Source organism: Martes martes, assembly GCF_963455335.1.
Source record: "Martes martes genome assembly, chromosome: 14".
NCBI lineage: Eukaryota > Metazoa > Chordata > Mammalia > Carnivora > Mustelidae > Martes > Martes martes.
In genome coordinates, this window is record NC_137902.1 from 55248663 (window position 1) to 55269123 (window position 20461).

The following is a 20461-nucleotide window of genomic DNA, read 5'->3' on the forward strand; positions in this document are numbered from 1 at the left end:
TATTACAGCTGTGTGAATGCAGGTGTATTCCCCGAGGGGTGGAATTTCCTCAGGATGCTTTAAAACATTTTCTATTATTTTGGTGATAACCTAAAAATAGGGGTATCAGCATTTCTGTAATAGATGAGCCTGCCCAGATACGTTATGTTTTGCTTTCGTGTTTAGGAAGAGCTGGTGACAAGCAGTGTGACCAGGTGGGCATAAGAGGTAAGAGGGGTCTCTGGGATATGCTGAGGCCCAGCAACATCATGGTGTACATGCCCTCTATGAGGGGTCTGAACACAGACAAGTGTGGGAGAGCCCAGCCACTACCCAGTGTCGGGGCGGTAGCGTTCTCTGCTTGCCCATTGAGACCCTGTTCCAAACCATGCTTGTGCGGTTTAAATTGACATGTAATTTACATACTACACACTTGGCCTTTTAAAGTGTGGAATTCAGTGACTATTTGACCACTATCCGATTCCTGAAGACACGTCATCACCCCCATTTGCAGACCCTCCCGTGCCCCCCACCACTGGCCCCTGGGTACCACGAGTCTGCCTTCCTGTCTCTCTGGATTTGCCTGTTCTGGACACATTCATTTTTTTGGCCACCAACTTGGTTTCAGCACAAACAGAACACAGAGAACAGATGAACACAAAAATCTCTCCCGTTACATTAATGTTCTCAATTTGAACTTTGTCGATTTATTTGGGGGCCCTAATTTTTAATCTCTCTTGGCTTTGTAGTTGTATAACTACTATAAGGAGTGATTTAGTGATTGTGTTTAAGTGTCATTATAATAAGAATAATTGAGGTGCCTGGGTGGCTCAGTGGGTTAAAGCCTCTGCCTTCGGCTCAGGTCATGACTCCAGGGTCCTGGGATTGAGCCCCACATTGGGCTCTCTGCTCCGCAGGGAGCCTGCTTCCTCCTCTCTCTCTGCCTCTCTGCCTACTTGTGATCTCTGTCAAATAAATAAATAAAATATTTTTTAAAAAAAGAATAATTTAAGGGTCCATGTGGCAGACTGCAAAAACGGCTACAAATTCCTCCTGTGCCAGTGTGCACGCCTCCTTGCACTGTGACTCTACCATACTTTCCACCAAGATACCATGCTATCCCCTGAGTCCGGGGTAGTCTTGGCCATGAGACTGCTTGGGCCAACAGGATATTACCAAGCATGATACAAGCAGAGACCTGGCAAGTACTTGCCTGCTCCTGCCCCCACTGGGGACCATGTGACAGACACCATGTGAAAAATCCCAGGCTAACCAGCTGGGGACATGGCCCTGTCTCCTCCCTCACACTGGTTAACTGCCAATACCAACCAGTATCTAATGGACTGACCCAATGCTGCCTTTGCATGGGGGAGTCCAGGCAGAGAAGTAGAAGCAACATGAGAGGAGCCCAGCTCAGACTGATGGCCCACAGAACCATAAGCTAATATAAACACTTGTTTGAAACCACAAAGTTTGGGGATGGTATGTTACACAGTAAAAGGTAACTGATACATTCTACAAAAATGGTTTTCCTTCAAAAGAGATGTACAATTAATTAACAGTGGCTGCCCCCTGGGAAAACAAACTGCTCCGGGTGGGCAGGGGTGGTAGGGGAATCTTTGCTGGATCCCCTCTCACACCTTCTGAAACTGGAACCATGGAACAGGTTGTCTATTCAACATAAGTTAAAAAAATTAAGGGTTCCCTGCCATCATTCAAATTTGTGAAATCTCCCCTGCTTTAGAATGCTTTCCTCTGCCCTCCCAGCTTCTCCACAGCTCAGGGCAGACCCCAGGGCCTGGCGGCCCCTCTCCCAGCTCCCCGGCACTCACCAATGTGGTGGGGGACCTTCTCCAGCTCCTCAATCTGGATGTGCCGAGCACCCGCTGGGATCTGTACCAGTTTGAGAGCTCCTGCCACAGAGAAGGATCCATGGGCATCTCGAACTGGTGGCCTCTCTGCCCAGCGGTCTGCCCCCCGCCCCTAGCACGTACCCAAGAACCTGTTTCTTCATCTGTAAAAGAGGAACGGGCCCTTGTCCACAAGGTGTTGAGAGGGGCAAATGAGATCCTAGTGCTTAAATGCTTTATCAAGTCCAAGGGCTGCGTGTGTGGGTAAGCATGCATGCGTGTTAGGTACTATTACTCCTCACTTTCCTGAGCCTCCTTTTCTCTCCTGATGTCTCCCCCCTTTCTTCTCACACCTTAAGGGGTCTAGATGAAGATCCAGCGCGGCTTCTCTGCTCCCAATCCCAGCCCTGGAAACAAACCTCTCGAGAAGCTGCCAACCCTGCCCCCACAAGGAGAGGTGAGGCAAAGCTGTGACACTCTCAAAGGGGAAATGGACCTAATTCATCCTCGAGTGTAAAGGACTAACACCTGGTCCTTTTCATCAGGCAGGTGTGGCCAGACTGAAGATGGGGAGGGAAGTCAGGGAACTCAAGGTACCAGGAGTTCAAAGCAGGAGGTGCCACAAGTTTACCAAAGAAGGGAGGGAGGGAAGAGAAAAAAACATTCCAGTCCAGTCTGGGCTACCTCTTCAGACCTGTCTGAGCTCTCACTGCCCCCAGCAGTCCTTGGGTCAAAGAGATGGCTGAGCTCCTATTATCCCACACTAGATGGCAGAAAAATGCTTCTGAGCTCCCAGGCCCAAACGCAGGCAGAACGCCCTGGAAGAGGGGGCGGCCAGCTGTAGCTCTGAACTCAGCTGCCCCGGGCAGTCTGGGAAGGTCTAGAGGCAGGCTCCAGGTGCCTCCCCCACTCCACCACCCCCACCCCCGAGCCTGAACTGTGGCCCAGCAGAGGAAGGAGGGTCCACCTGAGGGACTCAGGCTCAAGGGACTCTGGCCAGGCCAGAACCCCAGCCAGTCCTGGTCATCTCCCCAGCCCCAGGCTGCTCACCTGCCTGCTTGGAGGCCTTGCCCAGTGTCCCCTTCACAGTCCTGCAGTGAGAGTTGTCGCCGCCACAGACCCCACACTTGTCATCTGCCTTCATGGATCCCACCTCCTTGTCACAGCCGACGGGCTGAGGCCAGAGGTGGGGTCAGCAGGGGAAGGCTCCCATTCCCCCTGCTACCGTCCCCATGCTAGCAGCCCCTGACTCCCTCCCCAGTCCCAAGGCCCCACAAGTTGACCAGGGACCAAGAGGCACTCCTGGACAGGTCTCTTCCACAAACTCGCCATGTGACACGCACAGATCTTATTCCCTTGAGTGGGGCTGGGGACATAATCCCTTTCCAGCATCCCGGGATTATGTGAGACCCAAGTGTGTCATGGGTGGGGCAGGCGAGGCGACGCAGGTCTCCCCAGAGAGCGGGAAGAGGGGCAGGCAGTGCAGCCCTCCAGTCTCCCCAGGGAAGCCAGAAGGTGGGGGGCCCGGAGCAGGACACTTACCACACACTCGCCGCGGGCACAGACGCTATACAGGTCCCGGTAGCTACAGCGTGTCCCATCGTGGACCACCTGGTTCATGAAGACCACATCCCCTGTGTCTTCCGACCGGCAGATCAGCTCACACTTCTGGGCATCTGTGGACAGAGACCATGCCGAATTCCCCGTAGTGCTCAGAGAACGTGGGCTGGCCCAGGAGGACGCCAGCTCCCATCCCAAGCAGGAAGCTCCCTGGCCAGCTCTGGGGCGCTGCGGGGAGACCTGGGGGTGGAGCTGGGACTTAAAATCCCTGCGTAGTGACCCTGGGCAAATTATCAGACCTCTCTGAGCCTCAGTTCCTTATCCCTGATCAGTAAAATGCCACACAGGATGTTAAAGAAAATCAAGCGATAAAACAATAGCAATAATAATAAACCAACACTTAGTGAATGCTAACTATGTGCCAGATGCTTCCAAAACCTTCACACACTATTTTCTTTCTTTCTTTTTTTTTTTCTTTGTAAGTAGGCTCCATGCCCAAGGTGGGGATTGAACTCACAATCCTGAGATCAAGAGTCATGTGCTCTACTGACCAAGCCAGCCAGGTGCTCCTACACACTCTGGATATAAAACTTCAAATGTCTTTTGTGAATGAACTCATTTAAGTTTTTCAATACCCCAAGGAAGAAAGTTCTAGCATTACAGAGGAGGAAACCAAGGACCAGAGAGGTTAAGAAATTTGCTCAAGGCCACACAGCAACATGCTAAGTAGAAGAGCCAGGATTCTAACCTAAGCAGTCTGGCTTGAGTCCCAAACTGACCTCTCCCTACACTTCCCCAGCCACATGTTTGATGATGTATCTTTACATGTTTGTCAACATTAGGAGGTTGTGTGAAGGTAAGGCAGAACAGTGATCTGGGTTTGCATTTTCCAAATGAAGCTGCAGTGAGAGAGGAAAGGGGGTCCTTGTAATACTAACAACTGATTGTTCTCTTCTCTCTCTGGACCATTGATGTCTTAAAAGAAGGTTCCAGAGAACCTATAAACATCTGCTTTGTTTCTTAGAAAAAGTGAGGCTGGGACTTAACTAACTTTCTGGAATTTGTGAAAAGTCCTGGGAAAACCCAAAGTCCAGCTGCCCCAGGGGCCTCGAAGGGGGCTTGTTTGGATCTGAATGGATCTGCAAGACTTTCAAAGCAAGCCAGCCCCTTAGCTTAATTTTTAAGGAACCATCTGGCTCCCTCCTTCTGGTCCCTGAGCTCCCAGGATACATCTTGCCCCAGTACTCAGGGCTCAATCCAGAACCATAGCTTCCAATAACACTTCGGATTTCATGCACAAGAGCCAGATTCCTGGTGGGATCTGAGCCAGGGGGAGAGGCATAGGAGACCCTAACCTTCCTGAAGGGTTAGGGACCCCTGACCAGTGTGCCCCAGGCCGGCAGCTCTCTGGGCAGCGTGAAAGCCAGCCAACAGTCTCAAGGGACTGGCAAACTCCCTAGTGTGGGAGGAATTCAAAGCAGAGGGAAAATACTCTCTATCATCATGTTCCAGAGAAATCTGTGCCCTGGTGTGCAATGGACAGGCCTTTGAGTTCCCTTCCAGCATGAAGACTGTCATTCTAACTATGCTGAACTATCAAGGGTCTTGTAATTATTCCTTTGGAATCAGGGCTACAAAGAGGTGGCCTGGGGCTCAGGAGAGGAAAGGCCATTCTAGTAGGTGCCATCTGAGGCCGAGGGCTGTGTGGCAGGGGTTGTCTATCTAGGACCATGGAGAGCCTTTCAGGCAGAGAGGACACAGAGGCCCATGAAGGGTCCTTCCAGCCTGAAGGCTCTAAGACGCCTCGAACCTCAGCCCTTCACTGGCATCTCTCTGCCTCTAGGAGAGCCATCAGTGGAAAGGTCCTGGCCCTGGCACTTGGTCCCAAAACTCAGTTCCTCTGCATGAGTCCTGGGGCCTGTGTCTATCCCAGAGCAGCCAGGAGGGAGTCAGTATCAGGATCCCAGGGACTCTCATCTGCCTGCCTTTCAAATCCTCTTCATCAACTGCTCGAATAGTAGCACCATCAGTAAAACCTAGAAACACAGTAGGTACTAGGGCAGAGCCTTTCGGGACGGTGGTCACACAAAGCCAGGGCACCTGCACCCGTAGAGTGCCTTCTTGTACACATACGGACCCATGTCAGGGGCACCAACCCAATGGCCAACACTGCTGCCGGCCTCAACGGCACCCCGGGGTGAAGGGTCCATGGTTCGAGGGGTTTTCCCTGCCAGAGAACAGTCAGCATAAATGCACAAATCAGGGATGGCTTTAATGAGGACTGCTGGCCCCAAGGCACACAGCACAAGGGCCTGCCTACTGCATGTCCCTTATGGTGCCCCGACTGTCCCTCCACCTCCACTGGCAGCCCCAGACATGGGAGGCCCCCGCCCCCAGGAAGACAGGGACCCAGCAGATACGCAAGGACATGCAGGGGTCGGGGGAGAGGCTCACTCACCGTCCTCAGGCTCGTAGGGGAGCCAGCTGTGCTTGGAGTTCTGGTGGATGTAGTAGGAGTTGCGCTTGGCACACTGCTGGGCCCGGAAGTCCTCATAGGGCCCAGGGCACTCCTCGCTGTTGCATATCTGGTACTGGAACTCGGGCCCTGAACACAGGCGGCCTCCGTAGGCTGGGCTGCAGAGGGCACAGAGGGACTGGGTGACCTTGCTGGAAGGCTGGGGAGGGCCAGGCTTCCCACATGGCCACTGCTGGCAGCTCAGGCTTTGAGAGGAACACTTGTAACTTAACAACTAGCGAAGAATCCCCATGGTGGGGGCTGCTGGGCTCAGAGCCCTCCCAGATTCCTCTTGCCTCACCCCTCGGGCACGTGCCCCCTGTTCCACTGTTGGGGGGTGGGGCATGGTGAGCTGAGAAACAGGGCGGGGACAGGGACAACTGACTCGCCGACTGGCTGGGAAACAAAACGGTCTTACTCATCTTTGTACTCATCTTTCAACCACTGCACAGGGCCTGGCACACAGTCGGCACTCAAAGCATGCCTCCACAATTCCAGTTCGCACCCACTTCCGCTTCACCTCATGATAAACTACGGAGCGGTAGAGAGAGACATGGGTCTGGAACCAGAAGATTGCGGCTAGATCTAACCCCAAGTCCCGTCCATGCAAATCTCGGCCGGGTCACCCAGCCTTGCTGCACCATGATTTCCTCTTTTTTTCTTTTTGTTTATTTTTTATTACGTTCGGTTAGCCACTGTATAGTACAACATAGGTTTTTGGTGTCGTGTTCAATGATTCATTAATGACGTACAACACCCAGTGCTCATCACAACATGTGCCCTCCTTAATACCCTCTTTAAAGGTGGGACTGGGGTACAGCTTCTCTTGCCCACCTCCTGGTGTGTCTGTGAAGAATAAATAAGAAAAGGTATTTAAAGCGATCTGTATTCTCTTCTCTGTTACATGAAGAAGATTGGGTAGGATTAATCGATGCAAAGCCTCCAAGCATAGGCTCCTGGTACAGCGCTCACAGAGCCGGGGGCGCCACACGGGTGTGTGCACAGACGTGCTCAGCATCCCAGCTGCCGTTCGTTAGTGCTTAATCTGGGCTGGGCACGGTGCTGAGAGCACCCATGTTACGTCACTTAAGCCTCAGACCATAGAAAGAGACGATTACAGAGTAGTTCGCTAGATGGCAGCTTTGATCCAGGGGATAACCGTCCGTCCTCACTGGAAGGTGGTTTACTCAGAGTGGGCCCCACTGGGTCCTGCTCTGACCTGGGCTTTCACACCCTCAACAGGTGGAAGTTACAGGGCCATTTGTTTGGGCTCATATTTGCAAAAAGTGAGCGCAGCCAGCGGACACGGGAATAGGCTGCTCCAGGCGGTAGTGAGCCTCCCATCCCTGGAGGTAAACAGCAGAGTACGAAGGACCCCTCCTGAGGATGCGAGGGAAGATGGCCACTACCGAGCCACAGCAGCCAAGAGCACTGCTGTTCTGCGGAGGCTGGATACCCCTGGTTCCTGGAGCCCGCTGACCCCCATGCCGCCCCCAGCTGGCGCCCGTCTAGCCTGAGGCCATTCTGACCAGGTGGCTTCAGCCTGGGACCCGGAAGCCGGAGCCAGCTAGCACTCAGAAGCTCCGAAAGCAATGAGAGGGATCCCCTACAGAGAGAATAAAAGGGAGAGACACAAGACTGTTCCCCCAGACTCCTGGAACTTAGTGCAAGGCAGGATTTGATGACAGAAAGAGGTAAGCTAAGAAAATATCACGGAAGTTCTGCTTCATGGGGCAAGAAAGCAAACATGGCTCCTGGGCATTTAGATCAGTGTCTTCTCAAAGCTTAGCCGGAGGATCAAGAGTCCTGACCCGATTCAGAATCTTCCGCACACCGGAGTTTGAGAATCACTGGTTCGGATCAATTCTCAGACGCCACACCTGACGGGAGATGCCAGACCCGGGTGGAAGGGATCCAGCCCCACCCCCCACCAACATTTTTGGGTTCCCACAAAAAGAATACAAACCACCTGCAGGGGTCCTTCTCTCTAGTGTCCTGCCCCCTTCCCTACTCATGTGCCTTCTTCTCCCAGCTCCTCAGCCCTATGGGGAGAGGGTGTCCACCCTGCCCACCTCAGCCAAGAGCACTCACGGGGGATTGTCACAGCTCCGGCTGCGGGATCGAACCCCGCCCCCACATGACCTCGAACATGACCCGAACTTGGTCCAGGAGCTCCAGCCTCCATCCTGGCCGTAAGTCTGCTCCAGCGACTTCCAGATGCAGTGACCTTTAAAGCACCACTGGGAGGGAGCAGAGGGAATGAGGTTACCCTGGGGCCACGGCTGCCCAGCCCGTGAAGGAGAGTGCCCGACGGCGCACGTGGCACAGCTGGGGGGCACCCAGGTGAGACCAGAGAAAGGGACATTGAGAGCACGAGCCTCAGGACTGCACAGAATCCCACCCCTACCATCAGCCAAGTAACCTTCAGTAAAGGGCTCCCCTTTCTGAGCCTATCCCTCCACTGTACAGTGTGGGTAACAGCGCCCACCCATAGGGCTGCCAGGAGACTTCAAGGAGACCATGCCTGGCACACATGGCCCTCCAAAAACGGCAAGCAGTATTATCAAGGAAGATAACCACTCCTGGAGAAAAAAAAAGAGCTGATCGGGGATAGAAGACACAATCTTTCCATGCCATCTAGAGTTGATCTTCACTCTGTACCTTGAAATCCCCTTGCAAGGACCGCAGGCAGGTGTGCTTGTGGGAGGCAAGCCAGCCCCACGGGGAGGTCTATAAATGCACAAATGGAGGGAGTATATGAATCGAGTCCAAGGGGCCCAGGTTTGAATCCCAGCTCAGCCATTACTAGCTATGTGAGGCTTTGGCATAACTTCCCCTTGCTGAGCCTCGGTGTGCTCATCTGCTAAATGGGACTGTTCTAACCACTGAAAACAAGAACACCTACAAAGGCCCTAGCTCAGGGCCAGGCACAAAGGTGTACTCAACCAAAGTGACTCCCTTCCCTTCTCCCGCAGGACAACATGTGAGAAAACAGCAAATCTCCCCGGATCTTTTTCAAGAGACAACAGAGTGGTTCTCAGCCTAAGAGTCATCTGGGCAACTTCTTAAAACTCCATCCCAGACCAACTGATCAGGATCTCTAGGGGTAGGGATTCTTTTTGAAGACTTTATTTATTTGACAGAGAGAGACACAGCGAGAGAGGGAACACAAGCAGGGGGAGTGGGAGAGGGGAGAAGCAGGCTCCCCACTGAGTAGGGGGCCCGACGCAGGGCTCGATCCCAGGACCCTGAGATCATGACCTGAGCTGAAGGCAGATGCTTAACGACGGAACCACCAGGTGCCCCAAGGGGTCAGGATTTTTTTTAAGACACAGCAGATACCTCCTGCATCATTAAAATCGCTCAGATCAAGGGTACAAGTCAGTAAGTTTTCATAACTTACAGCCTTGTACAACTGTCACCACGTCCAATTCTAGAACATTTCCATCGCCCAGAGAGCTCTCTCGTGCCCAACTGCAGTCTCTCCCTGTCCTGGGGGGTGGGGACTTGGAAATCTCCCCAAATGGTTCCAATATGCAGCACAAACTGAGAGCCATGGATTAACCGTCATGTGAAATGGTGACAGAAAGACCTGGAACTCTGGAGCAGGTCCACCAAGTCTCCAGGATAAGAGCCTAACAGACATGGAGTCTGCTGGGCCCGTGCAAGGCCCTGGGAAGCCCCATCCATCTGAGAAGGGCGGACCCCAACCACCACCTGTGCTGGGCGGGTGGAGCCTGGTGAGGGCACAGGGCACAGGGCAGGCTAGTGGGCAGATCTGTGGCTGGGCTCCCAGCTGATGCTGAATAAGCCTGGAGCCTCTCTCAGCACCCTGCTTCTGCCCTTGGCTCTCACGCTGACCTCAGAACTACCTGAGGCATGGGAAGGCCACTTGATCGGGGTCAGCAGGACCCAGAGAAGTGCCACAAATGGCCCAGGGGCAGCACAGAGATCTGGCTCAGAGCCAGCGAGAGAGCAGAGGTGGGTTTCAGACCCCAGGTCAAGGCCTTCAGACCCGGCCACAAGGCCCTCTGGGACAAATGAAGCCTTGACACGCACACACGCTCAAGGGGGGAAACACACGCCAGCATGTATGTGGAAGGGGGGTTCTGGGGCAGGGGAGGCAAAACGTGTGTGGGAGAAACAGTGTGGGGGGCCGGGGAGGGCAGGCAGGACACCTGGAATCTTCCCTCACCCTTTCTTTGACTTCCCAAGTTCCTTTGCCTGCCCACCCGTCCCTCATTCTTCTCATCTGTAAAATGGGAGTAAGCCTTCCTGCCAGAAGGGCTGGAAGAGAATGCCAACTCTGCACACGGAGGAAGCAGGCGACTGGTATGGGAGGGAGAGTGTGAACATAGGAGTTCACAGGCCAGGGGAGGGGGGCCCCATGCACACCTCCTGAGCACACACGCCTGGCGGGGGTGGGGGCTCCCAGGGACCCGCACAGTCCTGCCACAGCCCCGGGCCCCACGTACCTGGCCAGGCGCACACTCAGTCCCGTCCAGGGGGGGCCCCTTCTTTGTCTTGCAGAAGTACGGGTTGTCGGGGCGGCTGCACCATAGCTGTTTACAGGGCTCGAAGGTCTGGAACTGCGTGGAAGGGGAGAGTGGCCACCCGCCACACCGGCACTTAGGCTCCAAGCTGTCCGGCGGGCGGCCAAGGGGAGTGACAGAGAGAGGGGAGGGCTGTGGTGGATGCTGGGGCCAGAATATGGTCAGGGAAGCAGGAGGGTCCACACCCCCAAACTGGACCCCACTCCCATGGCCTCCAGAGACCCCTCCTCTCTCCGCCGGGGTGCCAAAACGGGACAGGCCACAGCCCATAATTCCTTTGTTGCCTCCCCAGGCCTCCCTCCCTGCCTTTGCAGAAGCCGCCGTGCCACTGGGCAGGGACTAGGGTTTGAGGCTCTGGAACGCTTGGGCCTGCCCACCCCATGAGCCCAGTGCATGTCGGGATTTCAAGGGGCTTCCGGTCTGGCCCAGAGCCCTAGGCACCCAGGCATGGCCAGGACTCCTACCCCACCTCTGGTCTGGTCTCACCAGGCTATGCCAGATGTTGGTGATCTCCTGTTTCATGCTGTCCAGGAGACCCCCTGCCAGCCAGAGCAGTGTCCTACAGATACAGCCCTCCCAAGCCCTGAAATCTCACATCCCAGGCTTTCTCCTCGCCTAGCTCAGAGACCCTGTGTCCCCATGTGGCCTGAGTAATAGGAAGGTGGCCATGACAGGACCATGACTCCTGGTCCTGCAAGCTGTGAGCCTCTGCCTGGGCCCTGGCCAGTGGCTGTTTGATTCTCCCTGGGCGGGGGGAGGGCTCCCCAGCGCCAGACTCCCCCTTCCCTGTCCTGCAGGGTAAGGAAAGGCTATGCTCCCTTGTATTGATCTCCTAAACATGGGGTGGGGAGGGAGGAGCATGCAATTGACCCTCTGGAGAGAAATTATGTGGGGATGTGGGGACATAGGAGATTTGAACTAGAGTGACAAATTGGCCCAAACATCCTATCAAATCCCTGGAAGGTAGATGGAGGCAGCTAGTCCTCCAGTAGGCCAGAGCCCAGCGCCTGATCTGACAGAGGGACTGTCCTGCAGATGTGCTCCCCAGGAACCCGTCCAGCCAGGACCCCATCACCCACCTGTTCTCTCTGTTCTACTCTGTTCCATCTTTCCCAGGACTAAAGCATCCTCTAGCCACAGCACACACCTGCCTCCAAAGGTAGGACTGGGTGGGGCAGGTATGTGGCAGACGGAGGCAGGGTCGGGCCCTGATCCCCCTGCACCACCCCCCCACCGTGGCAGGTAACACCAAGCCTGCAGGCCCATCACTAGACCACCCGGCCAGCTGGGAGGAAGGTGCCCTGTGGAGGCCCAGTCAGGGTCACTGGAGGACACAGCCCGGACACTCCAGCAGACAGAGGCCAGCAGGAACTCACCGCAGAGCAGGTGTGGTATCCAGAGCCAAAGTCAAAGCGGCATTGCTCGTCCATTGAGTAGTCGACACCTGGCAGCTCCTGGGGCCGGGGCCAGGTGGGCGCAAACGGGTCATCGAGGAGGCAGTCGTAGGAGCTGCCGGTGGAGACAAGGAGGTAAGGGCTTTAAGGAGCAAAGACAGCTTGCAGGAACCGGCCCCTGCTGCCCTGAGCTAGGCGCTGTGTCTTCCTGGGAGGAAGGGCCGGTTCCTGGGCAATCAGAGGGCTCACTGCATGGAGGGAAGGAAAGGCAGCCCGCCCCACATTACTCAGAACCCTGGCCAGCTGCCGCATGAGGTTAGTGACAGCATCTCGGCCCACACCTGCCCCGCCCGGCCTTGAGCTCCTGGATCTAAAGCTTGTCCTTGGCCTCAACGTCCCTGGAGGCCCAGGAGCTGAGCAGCAAGGCTGGGAATCCAGCACACGTGTCAGGGTCAGGGTGGTACGGTGACAGAGATGCCTGGGGGCAGGGGGAGGTAAGGTGGCAGGCTGCAAGCTCCCCTGTCCCCAGCCGGGAGGTGGCGGCGACCTACGGGAGGTAGCGGCTGAGTTCCAATTTGCTGCAGCGGGACCAGTGGAAACGGTGGAAGGCGGCCTGCACCAGGGGTGCCATGACGCTGCCCAGGCTGGTCTCGTCGGCACAGCCGTTCCCCTGGCCGTCATGCTCCATGCCAAGCCTGGAGGGGGAGGATGGGGTACAGAAGGGAGCCCCGAGTCACACCAGGGCACTTCACACCTGTGAAGACAGGCAGGCGGGCCAGCAATAGGACAGCATGCCCTGGCCAGGCTTCAGACTGTTCCTCCTGGCCTCAGTTTCCCCACCGTGCAGGGGCGAGGACCACCCCTCTGGATGGAAGCTGAAGCCCCACCCTGCTCCCCAATGGGGCTGGACTCATTCTGCCCTCCTGCGCTCTCCTCAAACTCCAGCCATATCCTCACAGGTTCCGAGGCCAGCTCAAGCCCCACTCCTACCGGGGACGCGCTCCCTGGCCACCCTGCCCGAGGGCCGACCTCCCACAGCAGAAGCCAGCTGTCCCGCCACTAGCAACTCGCATGCCCTCCACGTCTCCCCACCAGATCCAAGGCCTGCAAGGTGCAAAGGCCAGGTCTCACTCATTTGGTTCAGTTCAACCTCATTTCCCGAGTGTCTCCACGCCAGCTTTTAAGCTTCTCCAAGACCCCAGAGTACAGAGCACAGAGCTTTACACGTGGTACGCACCTACCATAGTGATAGTTTAAATTGTGAAGTCTGGTTTTTTATCATTGCTATTGAATGCCAAAGCCCAGAGGCTCTAAATTCTCAAATACTTCCAGGCGGCGGCATCTGGCCTTGACCACCAGACAGACACACGGACTACTAAGGCTGTCCTTGTCTCTCCACAGGGAGAGGCTCTGCTCCATGAAGCATGGGCCACCCCCCCACACCTCCCACACACAGGAAGACAAACTCCCAGCTCTAAAATATGTGGACCCATGGGCTTCCAGGGCGCAAGGGGACCCTGAGGATTCCTGTGTGTCAGCCTCCACATGGGAGAGGAGGAAGCTGGGGCCCCAGTGAGGGGCGGAGCTGGCATGGAGTCCCCACGGGCCTCCTGGGCGGATGGGGCTGGCATGGAGAGGGGCATGGGAGACAGCAGGGGCAGACCCTCTCCGGGATGGCCCAGCACCCTCCTCCTGCCCAGGTCCTTCCCCCGGCAGGAAGGAGCCCTCACTCCACATGCATGCGCTGCGGAGGGGCGGGGAGTGCGTCCCTCAGTTCTGCCCAGTGGGCAGACGAGGCCAGGAGGCACGACTACGCAGGTGCAAGTTACCAAAGGAAAACCTGGATGACAGTGGCGGATTTGCTTTCTCCCAGAATGGAGCTTCTCTGTCCTATTCTCCATGGCAATCCAGTCCTACCACAGGGCCTGGCACACAGTGCATGCTCGAGAAATATTGGTTGAAGGCATGAATGGCTATGATCTAAACAAAAGCCAGGTCCAAAGACCAAGCGAGCCAGCTGCCAGCCTGGCCCAGGGCCTGAGGCTCTGAGTGCCTGTTTATGATGGGTTCAGGCGAGCCCTGCAGTGTGCGCCGAGCAGCAGTGTGGGCCGGGACAGCTATCAGAACGGTCTCAAGTAATGGATGGGATGAGTGATAGAGACCATCCAGAGAACAGACCACTGTCTAGGATGGGACACAGCATCGACCTGCCCAAAGGTGGGGCCACATCTGGTTTTCCATGGCCCTGGGATTTGAGGGCCAGTCCCAAGGCAGGCCCAGAATCACCATCTGGGCCCCCAGGTCTCCGGCCATCACAGCTGGGCCTCAACACATGGGCATCTCCCCTGGCCTCTCCCAGGACCCTGGGATGGGAGCCCCATCTGAGACGAAGCCACCCACCCCCGTAGAACTCAGTGCTCACGGTGCAGCCCACCTTCCCAGTGCCGCTTACACACACTTACACGTGGCCAGTCTCATGGGCCACCACGAAGGCTGAGGAGAAGCCGTCCTCGTGGTTGAGGGTACAGCTTCTCAGGGGGTGGCACATGCCGGTGACAGGCGCATACCCTGCCGGGGAGAGGGAGAGGGGGCAGAGGGAAGTCACAGGAAAGCAAGGCAGGACTCAGCGAGGTCTGGGCCCAGCCAGCCACTGTAGGGACATGTGACGTGGTCGCTGCCAAAGAGTGCCTAGAGGACGAAAGATCTTTGCAAAGTCCATCCCCTCCCCATGTCATAATGCTCCCACATCGTAAAGCTCTACAGCTCCCCTGCAGCTTCCAGGCCTCTGGCATCCCCTCCTCTGATCGAGGCAGTGAGATTTCCAGATGCCCCAAGCACACACCTGACTTCCACGCTTTGTCCCTCCAGCCAGCCAGTCAGTCGGTCAGTCACCAAACACACGCCGCTCACAGCCACCAGTAGGCTCAGTCAAGACCGCAGGGACCAGAATGGGGACCCGTTCACTTCCCCTGATCTCCAGGAACCACTTCAAGCTTGTCCGCCTGTCCGGCCAGGTCCTATCTCCAGAGTCCCAGGACTCTCTTTGTTGACAGGGAGCCTGGCCCCTCGAACCACCCTGGGGGCTCCAGAGTGCCCAGCCCCAAGCCTGGGCCTCAGCCCTACAGCTGCGCACACCCGGCCACAGCTAATACCACACGTGGCGTACCTGAGGGCCCGAAGTCCTGCCGGGTGAGGAAGACCACGTGGTCGTGGTGCTCCGCGTGGCTGGGGTCCTGGCGCTGCTGAGAGTGCGCCCAGCGACACACCTGCTCCAGGCTGCGAGACGGGTTCCCACGCTCAATCAGGCTCAGAGACTGCAGGGGCCCAGAACGTCAGTAGAGGAGTGATCGCTGTAGCCCCCAGAACGCAGGGGTCACCCATCGCTCCCCTCCCACCGGTAGAGGACACTGAGGCCCATGGGACTGCAGAGAGGATTCTGGGTCACCAGGAGCCCCAACTCCAGCTGTTGGCACACAGACCTCCCCCTTTAGGGAGCTCAGGCCCTGTGCTGGGCCGCCTGTCCGCCGAGAGCTCAACACGCATGCTCTCTCATCCCTCAACCGACTCGCAAGGCAGGTGTTGAGCTGAGCGTTTCTTCCAGACTTTAAGTTCACGGTCTCATTTTATCCTCACCACAGCCCCTGGAGGAAAGTTCTGTTGCTACCCCCTGTTCGGGGGAGAATGAGAGAGTCTAAGACTGCAGAGCCCCAGGGCCCCAGTGTCCAACCAGAACAGGCCCTGTCTCAGTCACTGCCCCGCTCTGAGTCCATCTCCACATCGATTCCTTGGGGAGAGGACTCTCCAGCTGTAAGGCTGTAGGACTGTCCGTTTAGGAGTTTGGAGGGAATCCCTCAGTCCCTGTGTAACACCCCCAAATGCCCCTGCTTCCGAAGCCTCAGTTCTAACGGTCTCAGGGTTCTGATTCTGGAAACAAAATGCTTCCTAGACGCTGACCAACGCCGCCCCACCCCACAGCCAGGCCAATGCACCGGCCCCACACCCCTTCTCCCCCCAGACCCTGCCTGTCGGGGGGGGGGGGGGCTTACCTGCCGGTAGCCAACCATGATCAAGCGGACCAGTGCAATGTTTATGTGGGTTCCCAGAGACTCATCGTGGTAAATCTCATCCACCTGCCAGGAGAAGCGAGCGGGCAATTTGAGGGGAAGCAAGCGTGGGTTAAGAGCCGACCACAGAGTGGATCCTGAGCCGGGTACCGGACCGGCTGACCACCAGGACGCCATCCCAACCCATCCTCCCCACGGCCTTCGCGGCAGCATTCTTAGCCCTACTGTACCTATGAAGAAACTGAGGCAGAGAGAGGCAAAATGGCCTTCCCCGGGACACACAGCTAAGGAGCAGCAGAGCTGGCATTCAGATCCTGGCCCTCCTGGTTCCGCCTGAGCACTCTCTCAGTGAAGCCAAGGGTGAGGGGCCCCCTGGTCTCACTCAGCCCTCTGCCAGACACTCATTTTCCACGGCTGGGAAGGTCCTTCCACAAACGTCACCCGGGCCAGGTTGCTCATCCTCACAGGCCTGTGTACCCCTCTAGTCGCCACTGGAATCGTCCGTTCTGCAGGGCCCGGGGAACTTTTTCAGAGCAGATCCAAGGGAAACTCTTGAAAATGCAGAGTCTTAGGCCCGCCTCCCAAGTCAGAGCCTGCGATACAACCACAGTCCCCAGGGATTCTCGGCCACGGTCAAGTCGAGGAGCACGGCTTCGGGAAACTCCCTTCTCCCACAGCCCGAGGGAGCCGTGGGGCCGTGCCAGGCACCGTCCACCAAAGAGTGCTGTCCCTTCCACTCCCCTATTCAGGACACCCTCAGTACAGTGTCCATGACAGATGGACAAGCCTCAGCCTGCCCACCCCCAAGGACAGGAAGCCCTCTCTCTCCTGAAGGTCCATCTCCTGAGGATGCCCCTTGAACAATCCCAGCTGTTTTGTTGTAACTTTTTTTTCTGAAGACACTTTGCCCTATGAACTTTGGAAAGTACAAAAATGGTGAAAGAAAATCAACCATCGGCCAGATAGAGGATAACCACAGTTATCGCTCTTCTCACCATGTGCACACGTGTGTGTGTGTGTGTGTGTGCATGTGTGTACGTGCACGCGCGTGAGCTCATTTTACAAAATCGTAATCATCCTGAATATACTGCTTATATGTCGTTTCTTTCATGAAACATTGTTCCGCATATTTAAAAAGCATCATCCCCAATGTCTGTGTGTGATGGGCCACGACTTACGGAACTGATTGCCTAGTTAGACGCAACCCCAGGGGGAGGAGTGACTCGCTCACAAAGTCGGTGTCGGCACACAGAACTGGTAAAGCAATGCAGTTACTGGGGCCGGAGTCCTGGGTTCAAATCCTACCTCTGCCCCGGACGCTGGGAGACTCAGGGTACATCAGGCAACTTCCTAGGACTTGTTTCTGTTTCTGTAGAGTGGGGATCCTAATGGCCATCCTAGGGCTGGCACATGGACCTCTCATGCCAACAACACATCTGGGAACGATGAGTGGGCCACACACAGAGAGAGGCAGAAGTGAGTCCCAGCCTTTGACGCCTGCCCGCACGTCTTCCCAGGAACTGGAGGGCATTTCATACGTGGCCCTGTTCTCCCCACTTCCGCCCATGAGCAAAGGAACCAGCCTACAACCCACAAAGGGACTGCTGTCTGCCCAATGGAGAGCAACAGCACTGCCAAGCCTGTATGTGAGAGTCCCACAGGGAGGGGAAAGCCAGGAGGCGACTGGAGGCCTGATCTGGGGCCAGCCAAAGACAGAGCAGGTCTCTGGCAATCGAAGCCGGGTACGCCAAACAGCCCCCCACCCACTCCCCCAGAACAGGAAGCTGCCCCAACTCAGGAGTGTGGGGACTTCAGAGCAGACTGTGTCTGGCTTCCTTCCGCCAGGGACTAGCTGGCACCCATGTCTGGACCCAGCTGAGAACAAACACCAGTGCCTGCCGTGGAACACAGCCCCCGCTAACACCCCAGCATAGGGAATGCTGGAAAATCCACCGGGCAGCGGCGTTCCCTTCCACCCTCCTCCGCTCCTCAGCACACATCTCAGGGGCAGAGTGTCCAAATGCAGAAAGAGACGATGTCCTTCTCAACCTACGTGCCCCTGACTTATCCTAGGAGAACTGTGTGGTGGAGGGGCGTTCCATGGGGGATGGGCAATCGGCCATATGTACATTTTCTCCCTATCAGAATTCCAACCTAAGAATTCTGCTGAAATCATCCTCAACCTGCCGCAAGGTAACTCTTACCCAAACCTTCACATCTCAGCCCCTCCGACTCGGAACGTGGCTTTTCTCCTACATGGGGTGCAGTCAGAGTCTCAGACCCCCTGACCTGCCCTGTAAGCACACACACCAAAGACACATCTGCGCCCCACATGGACACGTGTAAACCCACTGGTTGCCCCGGGGCCGGAAAAGAGAGCAGTCCCTGGAATGCTTGGGTGGAGGCATCTGTAAGGCCTCTGGGCATTTGGAAATTCTCAGGGCCATCGTCTTCCTGCTCCGTCTCGCTCCAAAGCGGGCCAGGCAGATCCCTGCCAGGATCTGGCCATATCCTTCACGGCTGTCCCCACACTTGGCAGGACAAACCCACCCATCAAAGCCTCCAGTGACTCCTGCTCCCGTGACTGGCATCTCCAGCCCAGGACACTGGGAGGTCCTCACGTGCGAATGGGGAGGAGGCTGCCACCTCTCTGAAAGGGAGGTAGCATCAGAGCCCGAGTGTCCAACACTGGTGGGGACTGAGTGGGGCCTCGTGATGCCACCTCCCACTCCGGGGTAACTGGCCTAAATGCAATACTGAGTGAGCAGAAAGGGACAGAGACAAGGTCTCTCCATCCAGAAAGACCTTGCTCGGCACAGCACAGCACTCTGAAATAATCTAGCGACCAAATGTTTCAGGTGACGGGTGGACCCAGACCCTGGGAGCTGGTAGAAAAGGAGATGGGGTATACATGGGCTGGAGGGGGTAGGGAGGGCTTTCCGGAGAACCCAGAAAGAGCCTCACCCAAGAAGGCTGTGGCCCTTTGGAGAAGCTGGGCCAAGGTTTGGTGCAGGAGAGAGAAAAGCAGGAATCCTATGGAGCCAGCAAGAGAGCCCTGAGGCCAGTGGCGATCAAGGAAGCTGAGGCCAGCCCCACCCGGGATGGAGAATTTCTTCCCAGCTCATGCTGGCACACTTCCGGCAATGCACGTGCTAGCCCTTTGGAAAATTCTGGGTGCCATGAGCCCCATTCAGTCTCTTCCACTGGCCTCAAGTCTCTCTCTGGAAGTCCCATTGAGCATACCCGCTCTCTTCCTGGGGTGAGATGGTGGCCATGGTCTCTGGGGGCCATCCCCCCATGCTCACGTCAGTCACAGACAAAACCTTCCTGGCGCCAAGAAGAGAGAAGACAGGCCACTTGCCAAGGAAGGGCCATCTGGTTAGGAGTAGGTTTTCAACAACGACAAGGGGAGTCACTGAAGTAATACCGTCAAAGCACCAAAATAAAAGAACCCGCCCGCCCATGGTCCTGGACGCCGGAAACCGGCTTTTAAGAACCATGATGAAAGAAGACATTATCAAGGAAACAGAAGCCGAGACAGTTACACAGACCCCATTGAGGGGTCTGCAGCAAAGGAAGATGGAAAGCGATCTCCAAAAGGTGGCCCAAGGCACAAGAACGGACAAATGGCTCTGAAGGGGGTAGAGAAGCACGGTCCAGCCATGAACGATAGATAGTCTAGTCTTTTCTTATACTACATAAGGGTGCTGAAAATAAAGTCATTCTATTTTACAAAAAAAAAAAAAAAAGGTGGGGTTAGCCCTGCCACTCCACATCCCCTGGTCTGGTCCGTCTCTGGGGCCCTGGCACGCTCATTTGCACACATCCTGATCAGCCCCAGCCCTTGAGCAGGACCTTAGGGCTTGGGTTCAGCTGAAGCTGTCCTGACCGCTTGCCCAGGCCGAGGAGGCGGCTGGACGGGGCTGCCATGTCCCCCCAGAACCACAGAAGCAGCCTGGCACGCGGGTCCCAGCCACAGCCGTGAGCCAGCGGATGCTGGGACCACAGCCATGGGAGGCACGGCTACCTGAGAGGCCCAGGACCGCTGGCTCACACCCACAGGCGGCTCCCGGACAGGCTCTGGTCTGGCTGGGCGATCAAGAACTGGCTCTGTCAGCCTCTGCCCTCCGCAGACGGCTGCCTCCCGAATGCCAGCGGTCAGGCCAGCGTGCCAGCTCTGGGGAGACCAGGAATCGCTTCCCCTGGTGGTGGACCCCAGTGTGACAGCAGCCAGACACACCCACAGGGCAAAAGAGAACCCTGTGTCTGATCTCCTTGCTTCCCTACCTCAGCCAAGTTCAACATCATCTGCCAAGACCCCCGGGTTAGGGTTCCACCTCAGGTATTGGCTGAGGACAGCGCCTGGGTATATACTAGAAACACAGGCAAAGGTCAGGACTCTCTCTGGCCAAGGGGAGACAAAAGAGAAGAAGGGAGAAGCTATGCGATAACATAGCAGAAGCCAGAAACCACTAGGCTTGCAGGAAGAGCTGCTGTTCATTGAACACCTACTATGTGTCAGGCGTCATGCTGAGGGCTTGCATAC

General features: G+C 56.3%; 1 protein-coding gene across 2 annotated transcripts in view; it reads right to left on the minus strand.

Annotated features, from left to right (window-relative positions):
• ADAMTS14 (ADAM metallopeptidase with thrombospondin type 1 motif 14) overlaps window positions 1–20461 on the minus strand; it is a gene marked incomplete at its 5' end in the record, with an annotated part of 72813 nt that overhangs the window by 15378 nt on the left and 36974 nt on the right. Inside the window, 11 exons of one of the 2 annotated variants that reach the window (XM_080822468.1) lie at window positions 1812–1892; window positions 2880–3003; window positions 3372–3505; window positions 5848–6023; window positions 7996–8144; window positions 10380–10493; window positions 11834–11966; window positions 12403–12546; window positions 14314–14419; window positions 15018–15165; window positions 15898–15981. In XM_080822468.1, the coding sequence (XP_080678594.1) occupies window positions 1812–1892; window positions 2880–3003; window positions 3372–3505; window positions 5848–6023; window positions 7996–8144; window positions 10380–10493; window positions 11834–11966; window positions 12403–12546; window positions 14314–14419; window positions 15018–15165; window positions 15898–15981 (1393 nt within the window). Of the gene's footprint in view, window positions 1–1811; window positions 1893–2879; window positions 3004–3371; window positions 3506–5847; window positions 6024–7995; window positions 8145–10379; window positions 10494–11833; window positions 11967–12402; window positions 12547–14313; window positions 14420–15008; window positions 15166–15897; window positions 15982–20461 lie in introns of both variants that reach the window. The other variant, XM_080822467.1, reaches the window with a different exon arrangement.